The sequence below is a fragment of the Oncorhynchus nerka genome, linkage group LG10 (genome assembly GCF_034236695.1).
Source record: "Oncorhynchus nerka isolate Pitt River linkage group LG10, Oner_Uvic_2.0, whole genome shotgun sequence".
NCBI lineage: Eukaryota > Metazoa > Chordata > Actinopteri > Salmoniformes > Salmonidae > Oncorhynchus > Oncorhynchus nerka.
Window position 1 is genome coordinate 70,865,039 of NC_088405.1, and position 20,942 is coordinate 70,885,980.

At 41.1% G+C, this 20,942-nt stretch overlaps 3 protein-coding genes across 4 annotated transcripts in view; 2 read left to right on the top strand and 1 right to left on the bottom strand.

Moving 5' to 3' along the window:
- Positions 1 to 224: 224 nt before the first annotated feature.
- On the top strand, positions 225 to 7,749 carry LOC115135939 (ADP-ribosylation factor-like protein 9). Its single transcript, XM_029671176.2, has 4 exons — positions 225 to 577; positions 1,603 to 1,783; positions 2,150 to 2,325; positions 2,694 to 7,749. The coding sequence occupies exons 1-4, from the start codon at positions 440 to 442 to the stop codon at positions 2,859 to 2,861; spliced, it is 663 nt and encodes a 220-aa protein (XP_029527036.1). The 5' UTR covers positions 225 to 439; the 3' UTR covers positions 2,862 to 7,749.
- On the bottom strand, positions 6,606 to 13,107 carry LOC115135940 (nucleolar protein 16-like). Its single transcript, XM_029671177.2, has 5 exons — positions 12,914 to 13,107; positions 8,940 to 9,048; positions 8,771 to 8,840; positions 8,312 to 8,418; positions 6,606 to 8,105 (listed from the first exon to the last, which is right to left on the bottom strand). The coding sequence occupies exons 1-5, from the start codon at positions 13,018 to 13,020 to the stop codon at positions 7,962 to 7,964; spliced, it is 537 nt and encodes a 178-aa protein (XP_029527037.2). The 5' UTR covers positions 13,021 to 13,107; the 3' UTR covers positions 6,606 to 7,961.
- Positions 13,108 to 19,644: 6,537 nt separating this feature from the next.
- LOC115135941 (G protein-coupled receptor kinase 6-like) overlaps positions 19,645 to 20,942 on the top strand; it is a 67,249-nt gene continuing 65,951 nt past the window's right edge. The window contains exon 1 of one of the 2 annotated variants that reach the window (XM_029671179.2): positions 19,645 to 20,368. In XM_029671179.2, the coding sequence (XP_029527039.1) occupies positions 20,317 to 20,368 (52 nt within the window). In that variant the 5' untranslated portion in view covers positions 19,645 to 20,316. The remainder of the gene's footprint in view (positions 20,369 to 20,942) is intronic. The other variant, XM_029671178.2, reaches the window with a different exon arrangement.

Sequence of the window (20,942 nt, forward strand, 5' to 3'; positions counted from 1 at the left end):
CTAGGTTACAAATATTTATTTTAATCATTTCAAACACAACTGGAAATGTCTTATTCATTATAGGCCGTTAAATATTATAAATTCCAGTCCGAAGTTAAACACAATATGTGTAGTACATTGCACTTTATGTGAAATATTTTGGCACAATTATATAGCAACATTTTTTTTTAAGGGAACCGACATACCCTTTTGCAATTACATTATTAAAACTCAGAGGCTTCATCCACATCACACAAGTAGCAGTTGCCCAGCCCATACACTGCCGTCGCGAATCCAACGGATTGAAGGGTACAAGGCGCTGGCGGGGCTCTTTTCAACACAAACAAGGAAGAGATATCACGTGCACTGGTTACAGTGGAAATCATTCGGTCAGTTCATCGTTGGCTCTTGGTTGCTGTGTCCAGGAAGACGACATTATACGGCGTTCAAGCAGTGCCACATGGTTCTGCTTCGGCACATATCCATCGCCCTAACCGCCGCGGTGGCTGCCTTCGGGTCCGCGCTGTTTATCGCCTTGAATTATTTCTACAGAAGGCGAATATGGTCTCCCGAAGCGGAATATTACATGATAAAAGAGGTACACTGTTATTCTCTGCCATCTAGGAATGTTCAGTCGGCATAAGTTTATGACTCTGTTGCAATCGGTGGGCCAGACGCACAGTTTTCAAGGTTTATCGCCGGATTCTTTATGTGCCAGAGCAGTGAAAGTTCTATAGGCGCCAGTGGCATCGAACGCAAAGAGAGGACTTCACGAATCACTTCTGTCTGGACGTTGATGTGGTCTTCCAGCCCATACAATACATATGATATGAATGCTGAGCCTTCATCCCAGATCATGTTGATCACAGACTGACAATCTGACTGCATGGTGGTGGTGGTGATGATGATGGGTTGTGATAACGATTGACGCACATAATGGGAATCATTCAGGTTTAGGGTCCAAGAGAGCAACAAGAAAATATAGTAATTTTCATGTTGAAGGAAATTGTTGTTTTATATATTCAAATCATTCCAAAGTAGTATCACTATCATAATAATAATTGCCTATAGAAACATTTCCTCTGAATATAGCCTATAGGGACATAGGACATTACCTGAAATTGTCGAATAAGATTTTCAGGAGCTTCAAAGGTATTAATTAAATCAAGGAGACAAGATAAGGCTACAGTTACTGTGTCACTCGCCTACAGAGTGCTACTCACAAACCAATGAGATGGTTTTGAGCTGATTTAACTAACATTTGTAGAAACTACAATTATGTTTCATTACAACATTACATAGTGGTCAAAGAGCTTATGCAGTTATTGTGGGCCAAGTAGACAGCTTATTGGGGATTTGGGGGTCACAGAGGCTGCTAGCTGCTTTGCACACAAAAATGCAAGTGATTGCAGCATTATCTATAGTGCACCGTTAATCCTACAGGGATAGATGTTGAAAATGCTGTTGTATGTAAACAAAACATATTGCAGTCCGTCACTTTACAGGAGTAACAATTATCTATACATGTAACTTGAGAAAAAAGTAACATGGGATAAGGTAACTTCATGTTGCTGATGTTGAGAACAGGTGTTCTGATGACCTCCTGCTGTGTGTGTTGAGCAGGAGCACGAGGAGCGTGGAAAGCGCCAGGTGCTTGTCCTTGGCCTAGACGGTGCTGGGAAGAGCAGTATCCTGCAGGGGCTGACAGCTGGAGACGGGGGCAAGAGAGGGCACTGCCGCCCCACCAGGGGCTTCAACTTTATGAGCCTCAGTGCCCCTGCCTGTCAGCTGGATTTCCTTGAGAGTAAGCTGTGCAGTTTGCACACCACCAGAATTCTGCATATGCTTGCAGTGCAATTCAACTGGCCTGTAAGACTCCATGCAGAGTGCTTTAAGGGGGTTCTATGACCTTAAAATACGTCACATTTTAATCTATCAGTTTGGCCCTTGAAATACCAGTGGCCTTACCAAAAGCATTATAATCATGTGCCTTTGCTTAGACTCAGTCATACGTTTGGACAACACACACCATTTACCTTTTCTTCAGTGGAATAATTAATTTAGCCCTTTTGTGGTGTGACAAACAAGGTATACAACACAAGTTCATACATCTACCTTTTTGCCTAGCAACACTCAAGTAACCAGCCTACCTCTGTCTGCTGTATTCTAGTTGGAGGGGGTGAGGATTTGCGTACGTACTGGACCGAGTACCTGAGGAAGACGCATGTCCTGGTGTACGTGGTTGACTCCTCTGACAGAAAACGTCTCCCACAGGCCAAGGCTGAGCTGCATCGCCTTCTCAGACTGGATTCACAACTTCCTGTGGTGGTCCTGGGAAACAAACAGGTGACCTTGACTATTGAGCTGTCGTATACTGTCTTTGGGCAGACAACCTAACGAATGGAATCTTATTCCATTGCTATAGAAACACGTTTGTTGTTCCTACTGTGGGCAACGTGTCTTGGACATGGATAAATGTATGTTCTCTAGTGTGTACATGTTAGCAACACATCACTTGAGCTGTGTTTATAAAGAATTTGTAATACTGTTATAAATGTGATATTACGCCTGTCATGACCAGTGTTGTAATACATCCATGCTTAGATTGTCAAACTCTTATTTACAATTTAGTAATTTCAACAGAGGCTCATTAAACCCAGAGTGACTCGGCAGTAGACTTCACTGTCCGTCCTGTGTGTCTTCTTCACCCCCAGGACAAGCACAACGCCATGAGTGTGTCGGAGCTCCATGAGGCACTGTCTCTGGGGACGGTGGCTGACGATAGGAGGCTGTTCCTCCTGGCTGCCCAGCTGGGCTCAGACGGCCTGATTGTCTCCCGCAATCTGCAGGCCTTCCAAGACCTGATCCTACAGCTCGTTTGATTCCCTAGGACAGGATGAGTTGAACTGGGGGTTGACCATGCAGGTGGGATGGGTGAGAGGCCCATGGATGAGCCCGTGTGTAAGTACAAGTAGCAATGACTGCGTGTGAATACTTTTGAACTAGAGAATATCCTTCAGGGCCCTCTGGGAGTCAGGGACTTCATTAAATCACTTAAATAGTAACAATATACACAAAGTATACCAAACATTAGGAACACCATCAACATGGCAAACTTGAGCGTGAAAAACCCAATGTTGCAGTTCTTGACACTCAAACCGGTGTGTCTGGTACCTACTACTATACTCCATTCAAAAGGCACTTAAATATTTTGTCTTGCCCATTCGTCCTCTGAATGGCACACATACACAATCTGTCTTAAGGCTTAAAAATCATTCAACCCGTCTCCTCCCCTTCATCTACACTGAAGTGGATTTAACAGGTGATAGTCTGTCATGGAAAAAGGTTTTCTTAATGGTTTGTATACTTAGTGTAGATCATGCATCTAGCTACAAATCATGAAGCTTGTTACATTTATTATAGCATAAGTGTCAATACAATACAGCTTCAATGCTCCTTATTGTGACAATGTCATGTCAGCTAGTGTCAATTCAGTCAATAATGAAATGGCATGTTATCCTCTTTAAAGGAGACATTTGATTGAGTGTTACATTTCATTGTCCGTAAGATGCAGTCAAGTCCATGTTAATAGGTGTAAACTGAGTGCAGTTTTTAAGATGACTTGTTCTTTGAGAAATTCATGCTCTACGTTGGATTTTTTTTTAAATGTGCATGTTTTCACTTATAGTTGGCAGTTTTGTAGCCCGCTTTTATTCAAAACATACCTTTTAATCTTATCTTCAACCTTCTTATCAATGACCAGTAATTCCATGTTTCTACTGCAGTGGCACCACCTGAGGTTTTGTTTGACTGTTAAACTGAAATGTGGTCGTTAAAAATAACGTTACCCACGATTTAAAGAAATCAGGCCCTTTAAGGACCCAGTTGGGGGAAGGACAATTTTCCTTGCCATCTCTGACCCATCAAATCAATACATAAACTACTAAAGAGGAAACAAATCTTTAGGTAGGCTTATATAACCTTGTATTGTGGTTAAACAGGAAGCCGTTTTGCTGAGCAGTCCTTATCTGACATGTAGAATTGACTTTGCGGACTTCTTTTTTTTTCAACTCTGTGCCAATGTAGGTTAGTTTGAACACAACCTGCTCAGTTTAGCAGATACAGTAACGTAATAGTGGCAATAGTATGTACTCCGTGAGGTATTCCAGATGCTTTAATAGTCATCAATTAAGCACTTGGTTGCTCCCCGAAATGAGATTGTAAATAATTGACGAGAACAGATAGGACTAGCATACTGAAATAGGTCAGCTAATGTGTTTGTATTTTCACTACAAGCTAACTCCAGACATCTGAATGCAGTTTCCTGACCGCCTTGATAAAACACTATTTTAAAAAGGTTCTTAACTGCAATGCTCAGGGTTATTGGTCAGCCTAATGGAATATCATGTCCAACATCTCACCAAATTTATCCAATGTACCAAGTGCTAGATTTATTGGAGACATTTCTCATTTGTTGAAAACATTGTGTTTTCCGAGACAGTAAATCTAGTCACTATACAAAATATTGTACACTGTATAATCTTGTATAATCTTGAATGTGTGATATTTCCAACTTGTCTATTCAAACCTGATGTGCACAAATATATTTAGATGAGGAAAACCCCTCCTTGATAGGGATGGGCATATGACATTATTGCACTATGAATAATCATGAATTTTTTTCCAGATAGTCAATTCCCCTCACCCCAAAAAGTTGCTCTTGAATCTCTGGACCAATCAGAATTAAGCAAATTCAGGTACCACAACAGCTGGCAGTGGTCCGTTGTTTTTTGGCTAGAAGTCAGCAACAGTGAAATACAGTGGGGCAAAAAAGTATTTAGTCAGCCACCAATTGTGCAAGTTCTCCCACTTAAAAAGATGAGAGGCCTGTAATTTACACTTCAACTATGACAGACAAAATAAGAAAAAAATCCAGAAAATCACATTGTAGGATTTTTATGAATTTATTTGCAAATTATGGTGGAAAATAAGTATTTGGTCACCTACAAACAAGCAAGATTTCTGGCTCTCACAGATCTGTAACAACTTCTTTAAGAGGCTCCTCTGTCCTCCACTCGTTACCTGTATTAATGGCACCTGTTTGAACTTATCAGTATAAAAGACACCTGTCCACAACCTCAAACAGTCACACTCCAAACTCCACTATGGCCAAGACCAAAGAGCTGTCAAAGGACACCAGAAACAAAATTGTAGACCTGCACCAGGCTGGGAAGACTGAATCTGCAATAGGTAAGCAGCTTGGTTTGAAGAAATCAACTGTGGGAGCAATTATTAGGAAATGGAAGACATACAAGACCACTGATAATCTCCCTCGATCTGGGGCTCCACGCAAGATCGCACCCCGTGGGGTCAAAATGATCACAAGAACGGTGAGCAAAAATCCCAGAACCACACGGGGAGACCTAGTGAATGACCTGCAGAGAGCTGGGACCAAAGTAACAAAGCCTACCATCAGCAAGGGCATTGAAGATGAAACGGCAGGGGCGGCAGGGTAGCCTAGTGGTTAGAGCATTGGACTAGTAACCGAAAGGTTGCAAGTTCAAATCCCCGAGCTGACAAGGTACAAAATCTGTCGTTCTGCCCTTGAACAGGCAGTTAACCCACTGTTCCTAGGCCGCCATTGAAAATAAGAATTTGTTCTCAACTGACTTGCCTAGGTAATTTTTTAAAAATGAAAAAAATGAAACGTGGCTGGGTCTTTCAGCATGACAATGATCCCAAACACACCGCCCGGGCAACGAAGGAGTGGCTTCGTAAGAAGCATTTCAAGGTCCTGGAGTGGCCTAGCCAGTCTCCAGATCTCAACCCCATAGAAAATCTTTGGAGGGAGTTGAAAGTCCTTGTTGCTCAGCAACAGCCCCAAAACATCACTGCTCTAGAGGAGATCTGCATGGAGGAATGGGCCAAAATACCAGCAACAGTGTGTGAAGACTTACAGAAAACATTTGACCTGTCATTGCCAACAAAGGGTATATAACAAAGTATTGAGATACACTTTTGTTACTGACCAAATACTTATTTTCCACCATAATTTGCAAATAAATTCATTAAAAATCCTACAATATGATTTTCTGGTTTTTATTTTCTCATTTTGTCTGCCATAGTTGAAGTGTACCTATGATAAATTACAGGGCTCATCTTTTTAAGTGGGAGAACTTGCACAATTGGTGGCTGACTAAATACCTTTTTGCCCCACTGTAAGTGATGTTCAACATGATAGAATAGATTGTTCAAAAAAAGGTTATGGTGAGTGTTTTGCATTGATCTGTGTCAGGCCTTGTGGAACTTCAAGGAGGTGCATACCTGTTATCACTATTTGAAGTGGGGAAAATAGCATAGGCTACCGATGTCATGGCTGACTGGAAGGCAAAATGCGCTATGAAAATAAAATGCTTTTTCATGTCAAAAGCAACATGAGAAAATGAGCTTAAATGAAACGATTACTTTGTGCATCAACTGTTGGCTACGTTTACAGTGCACAACAAACTATAAGCTACAATATGTTTGAAGCAGCAGTAGCTCACACTGTCAAACTGCATTCAGAAGTTTAGTTATATTAAATTTAAAAAATCAAATGTCATGGTGTAACAATGTCACATGGATAATTGCATTTAGACAAAGCTTTTTAATGTCATTATTTTCCCCCTCTTCAAAAATGTACACACATAGTATTCTAACTTCCGTTCTGATATTCAATTAACCATGTCCATCCCTACTCCTTGATATCGCCATTGTTTCTTGATAATCTAGAGCATGTTTCATATCTGTTGTATTCAGTTGTAATATTTATGCTGCTTTAAAGATTTAAAGAACTCCAATGTCTTATTTTTCGTTTTGTTTTTGCAGTGACATTCTAACCTTTTGCACAAACGATGCTATGTTTATATCTTATGTTATTCAAAAAAGGAAATGCATTGATAACGGCTTAGGGAAATTCCACGTTAAGAGTGATGCCGAGACTAAGGTTTTCCACTTTAAAATGTATGCCAAACAAAAATGACTGCAAAGTTCAACCGTACATACACAAGGACTACTTTAAACAATTTCCAGACAAGTGAACAAAAACGTCTATCAAACTTTGCATCTGCACTGTTCAAGTAAATGTGTGTTTATAAAATTCCTAGTGAATTGTTAGATATTTAGGGATTTAGGCAGTGAGGCCCGTTATATACTTCCCCAAAGTTAAATGAACTTGTGGATACCATTTATGTATCTGTGTCTACCTATTGTTCACCTAATACCTTTTTTGCACTATTGGTTAGAGCCTATAAGTCAGCATTTCACTCTAAGGTCTACACCTCTTGTATTCGGCACACGTGACAAATAAACTTTGATTTGAGGTAGTTTCACAAGCCAATGCTAACTTGGCGTTAGCACAATGGAAGCAATGGTTAGCAACTTCCTTTAAACCACACGCAGAGACACCAATGGTATCCAAGAGTTCATCCGACTCAGGGGAAGTATGACAGGCCTCATTGCCCAAATCCCAAAGTATCTAACAATTCCCACAGTTGTATGGGTTGTTTAACTTTTCAATCATTGGTTTACGTTTGGCATGCACTTTTAAAGTGAAAAATCTTAGTCTCACCACTAACTGTGGAATTTGCCATTACAAATATACATGTTCACTTCATTACAAAAGCAGTCTTAAATGTTCTTACTGTATGGAATTTGTGTAACTGTATTTTTGGGATACATATTTGAAGTATGAACAAATATAATAAAGTTTGATTTTATGCATGTTGAAAATGTCGGGTCTTTTTCAAAAATGTTTACAGTTCCTAGAATCACAATTTACCATCCATTCTGATTGAAGGAGAGTTGCTGAATGCACCAGGACTCCCTCTGTCCATCAAAGTAACAAAATAATTGTGAGTCAGCACTCCCAGACTGCCTCCACTGATGAAGAGTAATGATCTCTCTCTACATTGAAGATCTTTGACCACCACAGACAGGCCCAGTTATGTGGAAACAGGTTTCCCACCTTTGAGAAACTCCACAAAGGTGTTGTATTCCTCTGGATGGCAGCGTTTATACTGGTCCACTTTCCTCCTGATCTGTGAGGGCGTGTCCTGGTAATAGTTCTTCTCATCTCTGACCATAGCCTACAGAAGCAGAAATTAGGTTGGGATAAAAAATACAAATAAAAAATTAGGTCTCACAATACCCATAAGAACATACAGACATATATTGCTATGACCCAAAGGCAATACACTGCAACTGCAGGAATACGAGCCCATCCTTTGTGAAATACTACTGTACAGAGAGAATCAAGTTAGGCGAGGTGAAATTCCTCATCAGCTGTACTTACCTTGTAGTTCTCGCTGTGTTCTCTGATCATGTACTGCACGTACTCTATCAAGTCTGTGGATAAAGTCTTTGTGTCTTTCTCTGGGAGATTGGCCTCTGCTACAAGTTCTGTTGAAAACAAATCATCATGCATGAGTCTAAGTGATAAGATCTTCTAATAAAATCTAATAGGGGCACCCGAGTTGCACAACAGTCTAAGGCACTGCATCTCAGTGCTAGAGGCATCACTACAGACCCTGGTTCTATCCCGGGCTGTATCACAACCGGCCGTGATCAGGAGTCCCATAGGGTGGCGCACAATTGGCCCAGCGTCGCCCAGGTAAGGCGGTCATTGTAAAATAGAATTTGTTCTTAACTGGCTTGCCTTGTAAAAGAAAAGGTTCAATAAAAAAAGGATTTATAAATTACAAAGAACAAATGTTGATTTAGGTTCAACAAGAAATGATTAATGGTTCCTTACCATTGAGAACGTATGGCATCCTTACAAATTTGAGGGTGGGAGCTTCTTCAGTTCTCTCCACAGCAGCAAACTGCAGACATGTCAATTATACATCACAATTCACTCTAAGTGATTAGGCCATGACTTGTGAATGTATAGTATATCACCATGATGGACAGGATAAACTCACGGTCAGTGTCTTAATTGGGAGGGCACGGTTAGGGTCAAATGCCAGACCCATGTCTCGCAAGTTCCTTGCCACAGACTTCTTGTCACTCCAGGCATTTCGGATCTGAGGACTTGAAATAAACAGTTACACAACTATAGCCATTCACTCATGCGTGATCATACATTTCTGATAAGTGGGTGTTGTATGTATTAAGTATGCCATTAGCACTTTGTTAAGCCAAGACTTATTGGTCCACACACACACACACACGTCAGATCTGTACTATGAGCTGCATGCTAATTTGCCTGAAGATACCGACCCTATAGTTACGCTTGTTTACACTGAGCTGCACTGGGGTCGCAATGCAATGGTTACATTAATAAGACACTGTGGAGCACTGGGGTCGCAATGCAATGGTTACAGTAATAAGACACTGTGGAGCCGGTGCGAGATATGGGTTGAAAATTTACCTCAATGCAGAGATGGGGATACGCCACTGTACTAGAGGTCGACCGATTAATCGGAATGGCGATAAATTAGGGCCGATTTGAAGTTTTCATAACAATCGGTAATCTATATTTTTGTACACCAATTGTGTCCGATTACATTGCACTCCACGAGGGGACTGCGTGGCAGGCTGACTACCTGTTACGTGAGTGCAGCAAGAAGCCAAAGTAAGTTGCTAGCTAGCATTGAACTTATCTTATAAAAAAACAATCAATTTTAACATAATCACTAGTTAACTACACATGGTTAACAATATAACTAGTTTATCTAGCTTGTCCTGCGTTGCATATAATCGATGCGGTGCCTGTTAATTTCTCATTGAATCACAGCCTATTTCGCCAAACGGGTGATGATTTAACAAGCGCATTCACGAAAAAAGCACTGTCGTTGCACCAATGTGTACCTAACCATAAACATCAATGCCTTTCTTTAAAATCAATACACAAGTATATATTTTTAAAGCGGCATATTTAGTTAATATTGCCTGCTAACATGAATTTCTTATAACTAGAGAAATTGAGTCACTTCTCTTGTGTTCCGTGCAAGCAGAGTCACGGTATATGCAGCAGTTTGGGCCGCCTGCCTCGTTGCGAACTGTGTGAAGTCCATTGCTTCATAACAAAGGCAGTAATTAATTTGCCAGAATTGGACATAATTATGTATTAACATTGAATGTTGTGTAATGTAACATCAAGATTTAGACTTAGGAATGCCACCCGTTAGATAAAATACGGAACGGTTCCATATTTCACTGAAAGAATAAACGTTTTGTTTTTCGAAATGATAGTTTCCGGATTTGACCATATTAATGACCTTAATTAATGTTATAATTAAGTCTATGATTTGATATTTGATAGAGCAGTCTGACTGAGCGGTGGTAGGCAGCAGCAGGGTCGTAAGCATTCATTCAAACAGCACTTTCGTGCATTTGCCAGCAGCTCTTCGCTGTGCTTCAAGCATTGAGCTGTTTATGAGTTTCAAGCCTATCAACTCCCGAGATTAGGTTGGTGTAACCGATATGTAATGGCTAGCTAGTTAGCGGGGTGCGCGTTAATAGCTTTTCAAATCGGTGACGTCACTCGCTCTGAGACCTTGAAGTAGTTGTTCCCCTTGCTCTGCAAGGGCCGCGGCTTTTGTGGAGCGATGGGTAACGATGCTTCGAGATAAGGCTGTTGTCGATGTGTCACTGGTTCGAGACCAGGTAGGGGCGAGGAGAGGGACGGAAGCTATACTGTTACACTGGCAATACTATAGTGCCTATAAGAACATCCAATAGTCAAAAGTTATATGAAATACAAATGGTATAGAGAGAAATAGTCCTATATTAACTACAACCTAAAACTTCTTAACGGGGAATATTGAAGACTCATGTTAAAAGGAACCACCAGCTTTCACATGTTCTCATGTTCTGAGCAAGGAACTTAAACGTTAGCTTTTTTACATGGCACATATTGCACTTTCACTTTCTTCTCCAACACTTTTTTTGCATTATTTAAACCAAATTGAACAGGTTTCATTATTTGAGGCTAAATAGATTTTATTGATGTATTATATTAAGTTAAAATAAGTGTTCATTCAGTATTGTCGTATTTGTCATTATTACAAATAAATAAATATAAATCCGCCGATTAATTGGTATTGGCTTTCTTTGGTCCTCCAATAATCGGTATCGGTGTTGAAAAATCATAATCGGTCGACCTCTACACTGTACTCCAAAATGGAACTTATCCACACTGCTCCAAAGGGGCGGCAGGTAGCCGGGCAGATAGGAGTGTTGGGCCAGTAACCGAAAGGTTGCTGAATCGAATTCTGAGCTGACAAAGTTAAACAATCAGCCATTCTGCCCCTGATCAAGGTAGTTAACCCACTGTTTCCCGAGTGTAACAGTTGTTAAAGTACTGTGTGAATTTCACCAGGTTCATATATTAATATTGCATGTTGATTTGTTATTATGCATGCCTGCATCCTAGGAGTAGGGGAGTGTGTACTTACATTTTTGCCCTGCGTGCTCAGTGCATCAAAATTATTTGAGCCCATGAGAGGTAGGCACACTTTTCCTGTCGTCTTCAGAAAAGTTTGATTCTTTTAAAGCACAAAGTCATACACAATGTTTTGTTCATGAATAATATTGTATATTTAGAGGTTACTCATAATTGGATGGTATTGTTATAATTGTACTTTTTACGATGATATCAACATTCTGAATTCAACATGTGGTTAATAGCTAGCTACAATATTAGCAGGCTATTGTATGTGTGAACGATGGCTAGCTCCTCGAATGATCCCAGTCCCTTGTATTGTGCATCGGTTGTAGAAAGAGGCAACAAGTCACAGAACATGTGCTCTACAAATGTTTTATTTTCTTTTGGATGCAGGTATGTGGTTCTATCTATGTAAAATATGTTATGTATTATAAGGAGAGGTTGTACTAATTTTTGTATTAAAAAAAATCATTTTGATGCACTATGAGAGATAGAGGTGACAATTGGCAGAACATGCAATTTTCTTTTGGATGCGGGGAGTGAATTCTGCTTAATTAAAACTACCTGATCTCCAAAGTCCACGTCTATAGTCTCAATCAACCACACACAACGCAGAGTTACAGCGGTGCAGTACAGCACCGGTTACACAGGCGCCGATGGCATGGATGTCGATTAAGGCAGCCTCATGAAAGTGACACGTTTAAATGTCAAACATTATATTAAATGAGTGTCGGTCTGCACATGCGCAGGTCAGCGTTAGACTCATCAGCGTGTTTCTACGCATGAGCTTTGCTAGACAACTTCGCCATGACATCCCATATAAGTGTGATCAGGGATTTCTATCAGAGAAATCTGAAATAGGATATGAATGTAACCATGATTGCGTTTTGACCCCAGTGCAGCTCAGTGTAAAGGTATGGTTGGTATCTTCTGGCAACATTCTCAGCCAAGATGCATGCGCTTCATCCCCCTGCCTCTCCCTTTAACTATTCCCCAGGTCGTTGTTGTAAATGAGAATGTTTCCAGTCAACTTGCCTGGTAAAATAGAAATTCAACCATAACTAGTCTGGCGGTAAACAACGTTTTTTAAAAAGTCGTATTTCGTAAAAAATGCCAACTTGCGTATACTGACAAATGGTCTTCAGTACTGTCTCTACCAATAGGTTTGCTTTGGTGAGAAGTATATTGAAGCTGCCTGTCACTAAGCCGAATAATTAATGTTACGAATCAAAGCTGTTCAGCCAAACGACGCCCTGGCTGGACCAGAGCAAGTAATATTAGCTATCAAACTAGTTTGTTATTTCACCAGTTTGACAACCATTGATAATAAACCCGGGAATAGACCAGATAACATTTTCTTGTAAAGTTAGCTAGCTAGGTTGGCTAGCTAGTTCAATCACACAGACAAAACTGCATACATGAGCTAACGTTAGCATCACAGCTTACTAGAACGAGGAGTTAGCATTGCTAACATCGACTGCTATTCATAATCAATTATCGACTTACCACTCAATTCTCGGGGCTTCCCTTTTCTTAAACTGCTTTTTCAGTTTCTTTCTATCTTTACTGTAATCAAACGTGTTTCTTTTACTTTTCTTTTTGGCTTTCGGCATTGTTTGAAAATCGAGCTAACTTTTATTTCTGAAAAACGTGTGGTTCGAACGTATGCAGTATTTCGGTGGGGACGAAGGACGCATGTGTTGGTATCACGTGGGTTAAATAAACGCCCATTTACCTTTGACCTTTATGTAGTATTTTTTTAAATTATTATTATAGTAGTAGCGTAAAATTATCACAGATAACATTACTATCATGAACTAATTAAAATACATTAAATTATGGGTCATCTTTTGATAACAGGGAAGGTCTGATAATCACTTATTCTGGTTCTAGTGATGATGATGATGATGAGAACGAGGATGATGATGAGTCAAGGAATCCCTGGCTGCAATGATTTGTCTTAAAAATAAAAACAATCTGAAAGCCTTATAAACCATGAGCCCAGAATTGCATGAAAACACAAACTGTACATTTATGTAGATTGACAATGACAAACATAGCAATAATAACTTTTAGCAACAATTAGGTTGAAATTGTTTGTTTTTGTTATTTTCCATTAGAAGATATTTGTCAACAAATTAGAAAGGAAAATGTACAGGAAGCATGGGAGAAAGAGAGAGATGGGAAGAGGAGAGAGCTCTCCAGCTATGAACATCTGAGAGGATTTAATATGAACATCTGAAAGGATTTCTACATCTCACTCTGAGGGGGAAAAGGGCAAATAAGGAGGCTTGTAGTGTTCAATATTTTTTCTTCCTTGTCTTGAGTGGGCCATGGTAACCAAGTTGACAGTATCAAGCTGAATGTTGGAACATATCCAGAACGCTGCAGCCCGCCTGGTCTTCTACCTTCCCAAATTCTCCCATGTCAACCCACTCCTCTGCACACTCCACTAGCTTCCAGTTGAAGCTCACATCCACTACAAGACCATGGTGCTTGCAGCAAGAGGAACTGCCCCTCCCTACCTTCAGTGTATGCTCAAACCCTACACCCCAACCCGAGCACCGTTCTGCCACCTCTGGTTTATTGGCCCGCCCACCACTACGAGAGGGCAGCTCCCGCTCAGCCCAGTCTAAGTTCTTCTCTGCCTGGCACCACAATGGTGGAACCAGCTCGCCCTGAAGATTGGACAGCAGAGTCTCTGCCCATCTTCCGATTCCAAAAACGTATCTTAAATAATCACTCAAATAATGCTTTTGTCAACTAACACTAGCTGCTTTGAGGAAAAATGTACTTACTATGACTGAGATATGTGGTTGTCCCACCTAGCTATCTTAAGATGAATGCACTAGCTGTAAGATGCTCTGGATAAGAGTGTCTGCTAAATTACTAAAATGTAAATGTTGGAGTGGCAGAGCACACCTCCCGTGCTGAGAAAGAGAGTGTTCACTTTTTTTGCCAATTGTGTTAATGTATTTTCTCAGGAGTGTTGATTAGTTTCATACTCTGCTAATTGACTTCGGTATATGACTCAGTTTCCATTTCCTTAACTTTAATGGAGGAGGATGCTGTTACTCTCAGAGGAGAAAGTCAAGTTTGTGGGTACACACAGCCATAACATACTGTAACAATTAGGTATCCAGAAGAGTGCTTTGTCAGGTGTTAAAGAAAGAGTTTCAATTTATTTTTATTTTCTATCCATTCAGCATAGACTACAATATCTAGTTTTATAAAGCATGTCTACCCAAGAGCCAATATGAAAAACCAGACCCAATGTTTTTACACATCTAATAATAATAATAACACAGTTTATTATTAGCAATTTTCAAGACACCGAAAGTCACATTACATATAACATAATCAGCAAGTAAAAAATGCAATGAAATCACATTAAAATAAGAAATTATGTATAAAAAAACATACACTAAACATAAGGACAGACTAACCAGGGAAACACAAAACATGATAACAGATTAACCAGGGGAGTGAACTAGACAGGGGATAAAAGCTAAGACAACAGTGAAACCGAGTAAGCCATCTATGATATTACACATCTATACATGATTTGTGATTTTACACATCTAGTGTCTCTCTTGTATTCTTTTTACACATTTTGCAATCATATTTTAATCTCAGAGAAGTAGTATTTCTTGCCAGAATCTAAGAGACAAGCGCTCAAGGGAAAGCTACAGTGTCCGGTCTGGAGCTTGAGGTCACGAGCTCTGCTGGTCGGCTACTTTGTAGCAACCTAGTGGTGCCATCTGCCCTAGAATGCATTACGATCGCCAAAACTGAATAAATGTGACGGTCATATTGGGCTTTAAAATTAGGTTATTATGATTCGATCCCCACAGTGAATAATTTTAAAGTTCGTTACAAATCGAGATATTTAATTAAATAGTGATCGATTCTGACTACACTTTTTGTCGTAATACAGAACCATGTGCCGACACAGACCAATCACGGGCCTGTACATCCTGGTCTCAGAGCATTTCGTATTATTCTGTACGTAAATCGGGATACTAATTTAGTATGATATGTCTCGTTTCGTATGGTATGTATTAATTTGTCGACCAAACTGGGCTAGGAAGAGGCTCCCCGGTGACTATCTCAGACATACAGGATGAAAATTACTACATCAACCATGATCCTTTGCTAGTTACAGCAAATTTCACCATGATCCTTAGCGAATTTTTTGTTTCCTTTCAACCACATTCAGCAATAGAGAGCAATAGTAGTGACGTATTTTTGTGGGCACTAATTCCGCCATGGTTCGTTTTACAAAGCCATTGGTACGTTATTGATTATACTTTTATACATTCTAATCAATTCCATACAATCATACAGTGACAGGGTGGAATACTGTTAATTATAGTCCTACATTAAATGTATACATAATTTAGTCATTATTCATGCAATTCATAACAATCCACCCTTTGACAAAATATTATACACACAATCACATCTTTTTATTAGAAATATCTATTATACCCAAAATCAACCACACAAAAAAACAATATATGTATTTACAATGACTGTTCTTGTTACGGTTTTCTTCCGGTGAAAGAGAGGCGGACCAAAACGCAGCGTGGTTATTTATAAACATCTTTAATACAGATGAAAAATACGAACAATATACAAAACAAGAAACGTGAAAAACCGAAACAGCACTATCTGGTGCAACAAACACAGAGACAGAAACAATCACCCACGAAACACTCAAAGAATATGGCTGCCTAAATATGGTTCCCAATCAGAGACAACGATAAACACCTGCCTCTGATTGAGAACCACTCTAGGCAACCATAGACTTACCTAGACTACTTCACTAAACCACAATCCCATAACCTACAAAAAAAAACCTAGACAAAACACACCACATAAATACCCATGTCACACCCTGGCCTGACCAAAATAATAAGGCCAGGGTGTGACAGTACCCCCCCCCCCCCCAAAGGTGCGGATTCCCGGCCGCACACCTAAACCCATAGGGGAGGGTCTGGGTGGGCGTCTGTCCACAGTGGCGGCTCTGGCGCGGGACATGGACCCCACTCCAACACAGTCTTAGTCTGCTTACTTCGCGTCCTTAGATTGGCGACCCTCGGACTGAGAGGAAGCTGAGGCAGGTTGATGGCTCTGGCAGATCCTGGCTGACTGGTGGGTCTGGCAGATCCTGGCTGACTGGCGGCTCTGGCAGATCCTGGAAGACTGGCGGATCCTGGCTGAATGGCGGATCCTGGCTGACTGGCGGCTCTGGAAGATCCTGGCTGAATGGCGGATCCTGGCCGACTGGCGGCTCTAGCTGCTCCATGCTGACTGGCGGCTCTGGCTGCTCCATGCTGACTGGCGGCTCTGGCTGCTCCATGCTGACTGGCGGCTCTGGCTGCTCCATGCTGACTGGCGGCTCTGGCTGCTCCATGCAGACTGGCGGCTCTGGCGGCTCCATGCAGACTGGAGGCTCTGACGGCTCCATGCAGACTGGCGGCTCTGGCGGTTCCTTGCAAACTGTCAGCTCTGGCAGCGCTGGACAGGCGGGAGAGACAGCCTGGTGCGGGGGGCTGCCACCAGAGAGCTGGTGCGTGGAGGTGGCACCGGATAGCTCTTGAGCACCGAGCCTGCCCAACCTTACCTGGTTGAATGCTCCCCGTAGCCAGGCCAGTGCGGCAAGGTGGAATAGCCCGCACTGGGCTGTGCTGGCGAACCGGGGACACCATGCGTAAGGCTGGTGCCATGTACGCCGGCCCGAGGAGACGCACTGGAGACCAGATGCGTAGAGCCGGCTTCATGGCACCTGGCTCGATGCCCACTCTAGCCCGGCCTATACTTGGAGCTGGAATGTACCGCACCGGGGACACCGTGCACTCCACCGCATAACACGGTGCTTGCCCGTCGGGTAAGCACGGGAAGTTGGCGCAGGTCTCCTACCTGAACTCGCCACACTCCCCGTGTTCCCCCCCCAAGACATTTTTGGGGCTGCTTCTCGGGCTTCCAGCCACGCTGCCGAGCTAGCTCCTCATAATGCCGCCTCTCGGCTGTCGCTGCCTCCAGCTCTGCCTTGGGGCAGCGATATTCACCCGGCTGTGCCCAGGTTCCCTTGCTGTCTAATATCTCCTGCCAAGTCCATCTCTCCAGGTATCGCTGCCTGTCCTTCTGCTGCTGCCTGTTACCACGCTGCTTGGTCCTTTCTTGGTGGGTGTTTCTGTAACGGCATTCTTCCTCCTCTCCTGAGGAGGAGTAGCGAGAAGGATCGGAGGACCAATGCGCAGCGTTGTAAGTGTCCATAATGTTTATTTAAAGACATAAACTGAACACTACAAAACAATAAGCGATGTCAACAAACGAAACCGAAACAGTACCGTATGGCAACAAACACTCACACGGAGACAAACACCCAACAACCAAAAGTGAAACCCAGGCTACCTAAGTATCATTCTCAATCAGAGACAACTAACGACACCTGCCTCTGAATGAGAACCATACTAGGCCGAACACAAAAACCAACATAGAAAAACAAACATAGACTGCCCACCCCAACTCACGGCCTGACCATACTAAAACAAAGAATAAAATAACAGAACTATGGTCAGAATTTGACAGTATGAATACTTCTGACCCACTGGAATTGTGATACAGTGAATTATAAGTGAAATAATAGAGTAGATGCCCTAACCGACTTGCCAAAACTATAGTTTGTGGAGTGGTTGAAAAACGAGTTTTAAGGACTCCAACCTTAGTGTATGTAAACTTCCGACTTCAACATCATATCATTTGGCCTCTCTAGCCTCTTTCTACACTTGGCATCGATCAAATGCTGCACTGTGTGTGTGTTTACGCAGATTCTGTAACTCCACAAGAATCTCTTTTTTATTGATTTATTTGTATTTTTGTTACCAACGTATAAAAGTCTGTATACATACAATAAGTACATAGATAGACAATGATAACATATGCTAGGGGGTAGAACAAATGACAGATTACACAACGACTTTAAAAGAAACACACATATTGATTGTTTTAACAGCTTTCTTATTAGAATAATGTAGAATGGTCTTAATGTACTGCTCAAATTCCTTATAGAAAACATGGAAGAGTGTTTTTTTATTAGTGAATTTACATTTATGAATATGAAATTTTCCCATTAGCACAATTAGATTTATGAGGTCAAATTGTTTTTCTTTATCTTTATTATGGTTAAGGAAACCGAGCAGCACATTCTTCCATAACAAACAAAAGTCATCAAGAATATTAACAATTATAAAACTGTGACTACCTTTCCATAATTGTTTTACATGTAGACAATGCCAAAATAAATGTGAAACTGTTTCTGGATGCTCAACACAAAAAGTACAATCAATGTTAATGTATTTTTTCTTCAGGTAATGATTCGCAGGGTAATACTTATGGATCATTCTGAAAGAGACCTCTTTGACCTTGTTAACAAGCAAGTATTTGTGTGGTAATAACCAGACTTTTTTTCCAACAGATATTAGTGACCAATGTATTCCAGTAACTTGTGACATGGGAGCAAGGAGAAACATATTTTCCCTATTGGAGAGTCAACTGGATATAGCGAGGGTAGGTCAAGAAGGTGAGGTCTGGCTACACCTCTAAATAACATGAGAGTTCCAGATGGAATAGCATCAAAGACTATGGCGAACTCTCTAGGTGTTACATTAATATTGTAACGAGATAAAAAATTCCTCATAATTGAGTAACAGTCCTTCTGCATTAGAAAGTTGACTCACGAGCAGGATATGATAATTGAACCAGTTCTTACAAATAAAGACTTGTTTCTATACACAATGTCCTTATTGTTCCAAATGAAATACATATGCAGGGAAAAATGAACGACCACGCTATGAATACTTGTCTATGAAAAGCAGATAATTTTGCAGGAATCTTATCAATGTTATAGTTACAGAGTAACATGAAATTGAGGCCACCAAAACGGGAGAAGATATAATGAGGGATGAAATTCCAAATTGAAGTTGGATTCTTTAAAAAATTGTTAAGCCCAATTTATCTTAAAAGTATTATTCAAAGTAGGAAAATATAAAAAATTGAGACCACCATATTCATATGAGTTCATAACGACAGATTTCCTAATATAATGTGTACGATTTTTCCAGATGAAGTTAAACTCCACAAGAATCTCCCAAAGAAGTTTGAAATTAAGTTTGGACCACTCCCCTTAGCAGTCGTCACTTCCGGTTATCGTTGCTTGAGCAGTTCGAGTCTTCCAATAATAGCTCCACTGCGGCATTGAGTTATCAGTTGTTAGTTTAGTATTACATTTTACAATCGGGCTATAGACCCGTCCAATGCCTCATGAATCGTCACTGCAGTAAAAATAAAAAGTGGGGAGAGCACGTGAATCTGGTCCACGCTGATTTTTTTTTAGTGCGTAAAAAAATAACTATATATTTTTTCAGGCCGTCTAATAATTTGTCTAGGTAAAAATGTATTTGAACGCGGATTTCACGATCGGTCATAATGGCAGCCTACATTTTGGTCTTTACATTGGAGATCTTTAAGCATTTTGAACGACGAACCGTTTGGGAACCAAATATACTGGCTCTTTTACGTGAACAGCCAAATTATGTCATAATTTTGAATAACTAATTGAATGTGAATAATAATGTTGATCCATATTTGTGTTAAAGGGTCGTGGTTATGGTGAAGACAAAACTAAAACTATCCTGCAATGTCAGAATACATCAATAGTTGACGTGCGGGTGGGGTTAGAATCGACGCAGCTCAACCTTCGGGGCCGAGAGCGGGAGCGAACGACCGTACGGAGAGTCATCAGGGTTAAAATATTCTGCCTTGGGGGTGGGGGGTGGGGGAGGACATACTATTGCCAAGCCGGCGACGAGATTGGGCCTGTGGTGCCTGCAACCCAGCAAAACATGGAGCTCGAGAATATCGTGGCCAACACCGTCCTGTTGAAAGCAAGAGAAGGTAAGAGATGTCGGAGCGCAGGGACGGATGACAAGCTTGACAGCTCCTCTCTCTTCACCGCCAGAACTAGCTCAGAACCTGGGGATTCCCCCAGGAAGCGCAGGCCATAGAGATAGGAGCTGGATGATTGCTGCACCTCTTTATTATTTGCAAAGCGTTAAGATAACTATATTAACATCCCATATGCTCTCTAAATACATATTATTTACTCAAGCTTAACATTGGACATTGGTAGGCTACAGAAAAGATGCGACTGTCAATCAAATTGCGTGACATTAGATTTTCCGGCTTTCTATTCTACAGCATCCTTCTGTCGTTGTCGAAACTGCATGTTGAACAGAATTCCGTATTCAATTTGCAATGAAGAGCTAGCAACACACATACAAAATTAACGCCAGTGGACATTAATTTGTGGACCTTTAGTTGGCAATGACAGCGTATGTCAGTGCGCTCCATGTTAGCGGATTGTAGTGATGTTGGAAGGGTGTCAACATTAGGCCTATGTCAATTTGTGAAATAACAACATAAAGATGATCACTGAGTAAGCAGCGCTATAGACTGTAGCTGGTGTATC

Excerpts from the sequence above, each read along its gene's own strand:
- LOC115135940 (XM_029671177.2), bottom strand. The coding sequence starts at position 13,020 with ATGCCGAAAGCCAAAAAGAAAAGTAAAAGAAACACGTTTGATTACAGT. Across the intron at positions 8,841-8,939 it reads TCCCAATTAAGACACTGACC|TTTGCTGCTGTGGAGAGAAC; the intron begins GTGAGTTTATCC and ends ACATGTCTGCAG. Across the intron at positions 8,106-8,311 it reads AACACAGCGAGAACTACAAG|GCTATGGTCAGAGATGAGAA; the intron begins GTAAGTACAGCT and ends CTGCTTCTGTAG.
- LOC115135939 (XM_029671176.2), top strand. The coding sequence starts at position 440 with ATGGTTCTGCTTCGGCACATATCCATCGCCCTAACCGCCGCGGTGGCT. Across the intron at positions 578-1,602 it reads AATATTACATGATAAAAGAG|GAGCACGAGGAGCGTGGAAA; the intron begins GTACACTGTTAT and ends TGTGTTGAGCAG. Across the intron at positions 2,326-2,693 it reads TGGTCCTGGGAAACAAACAG|GACAAGCACAACGCCATGAG; the intron begins GTGACCTTGACT and ends CTTCACCCCCAG.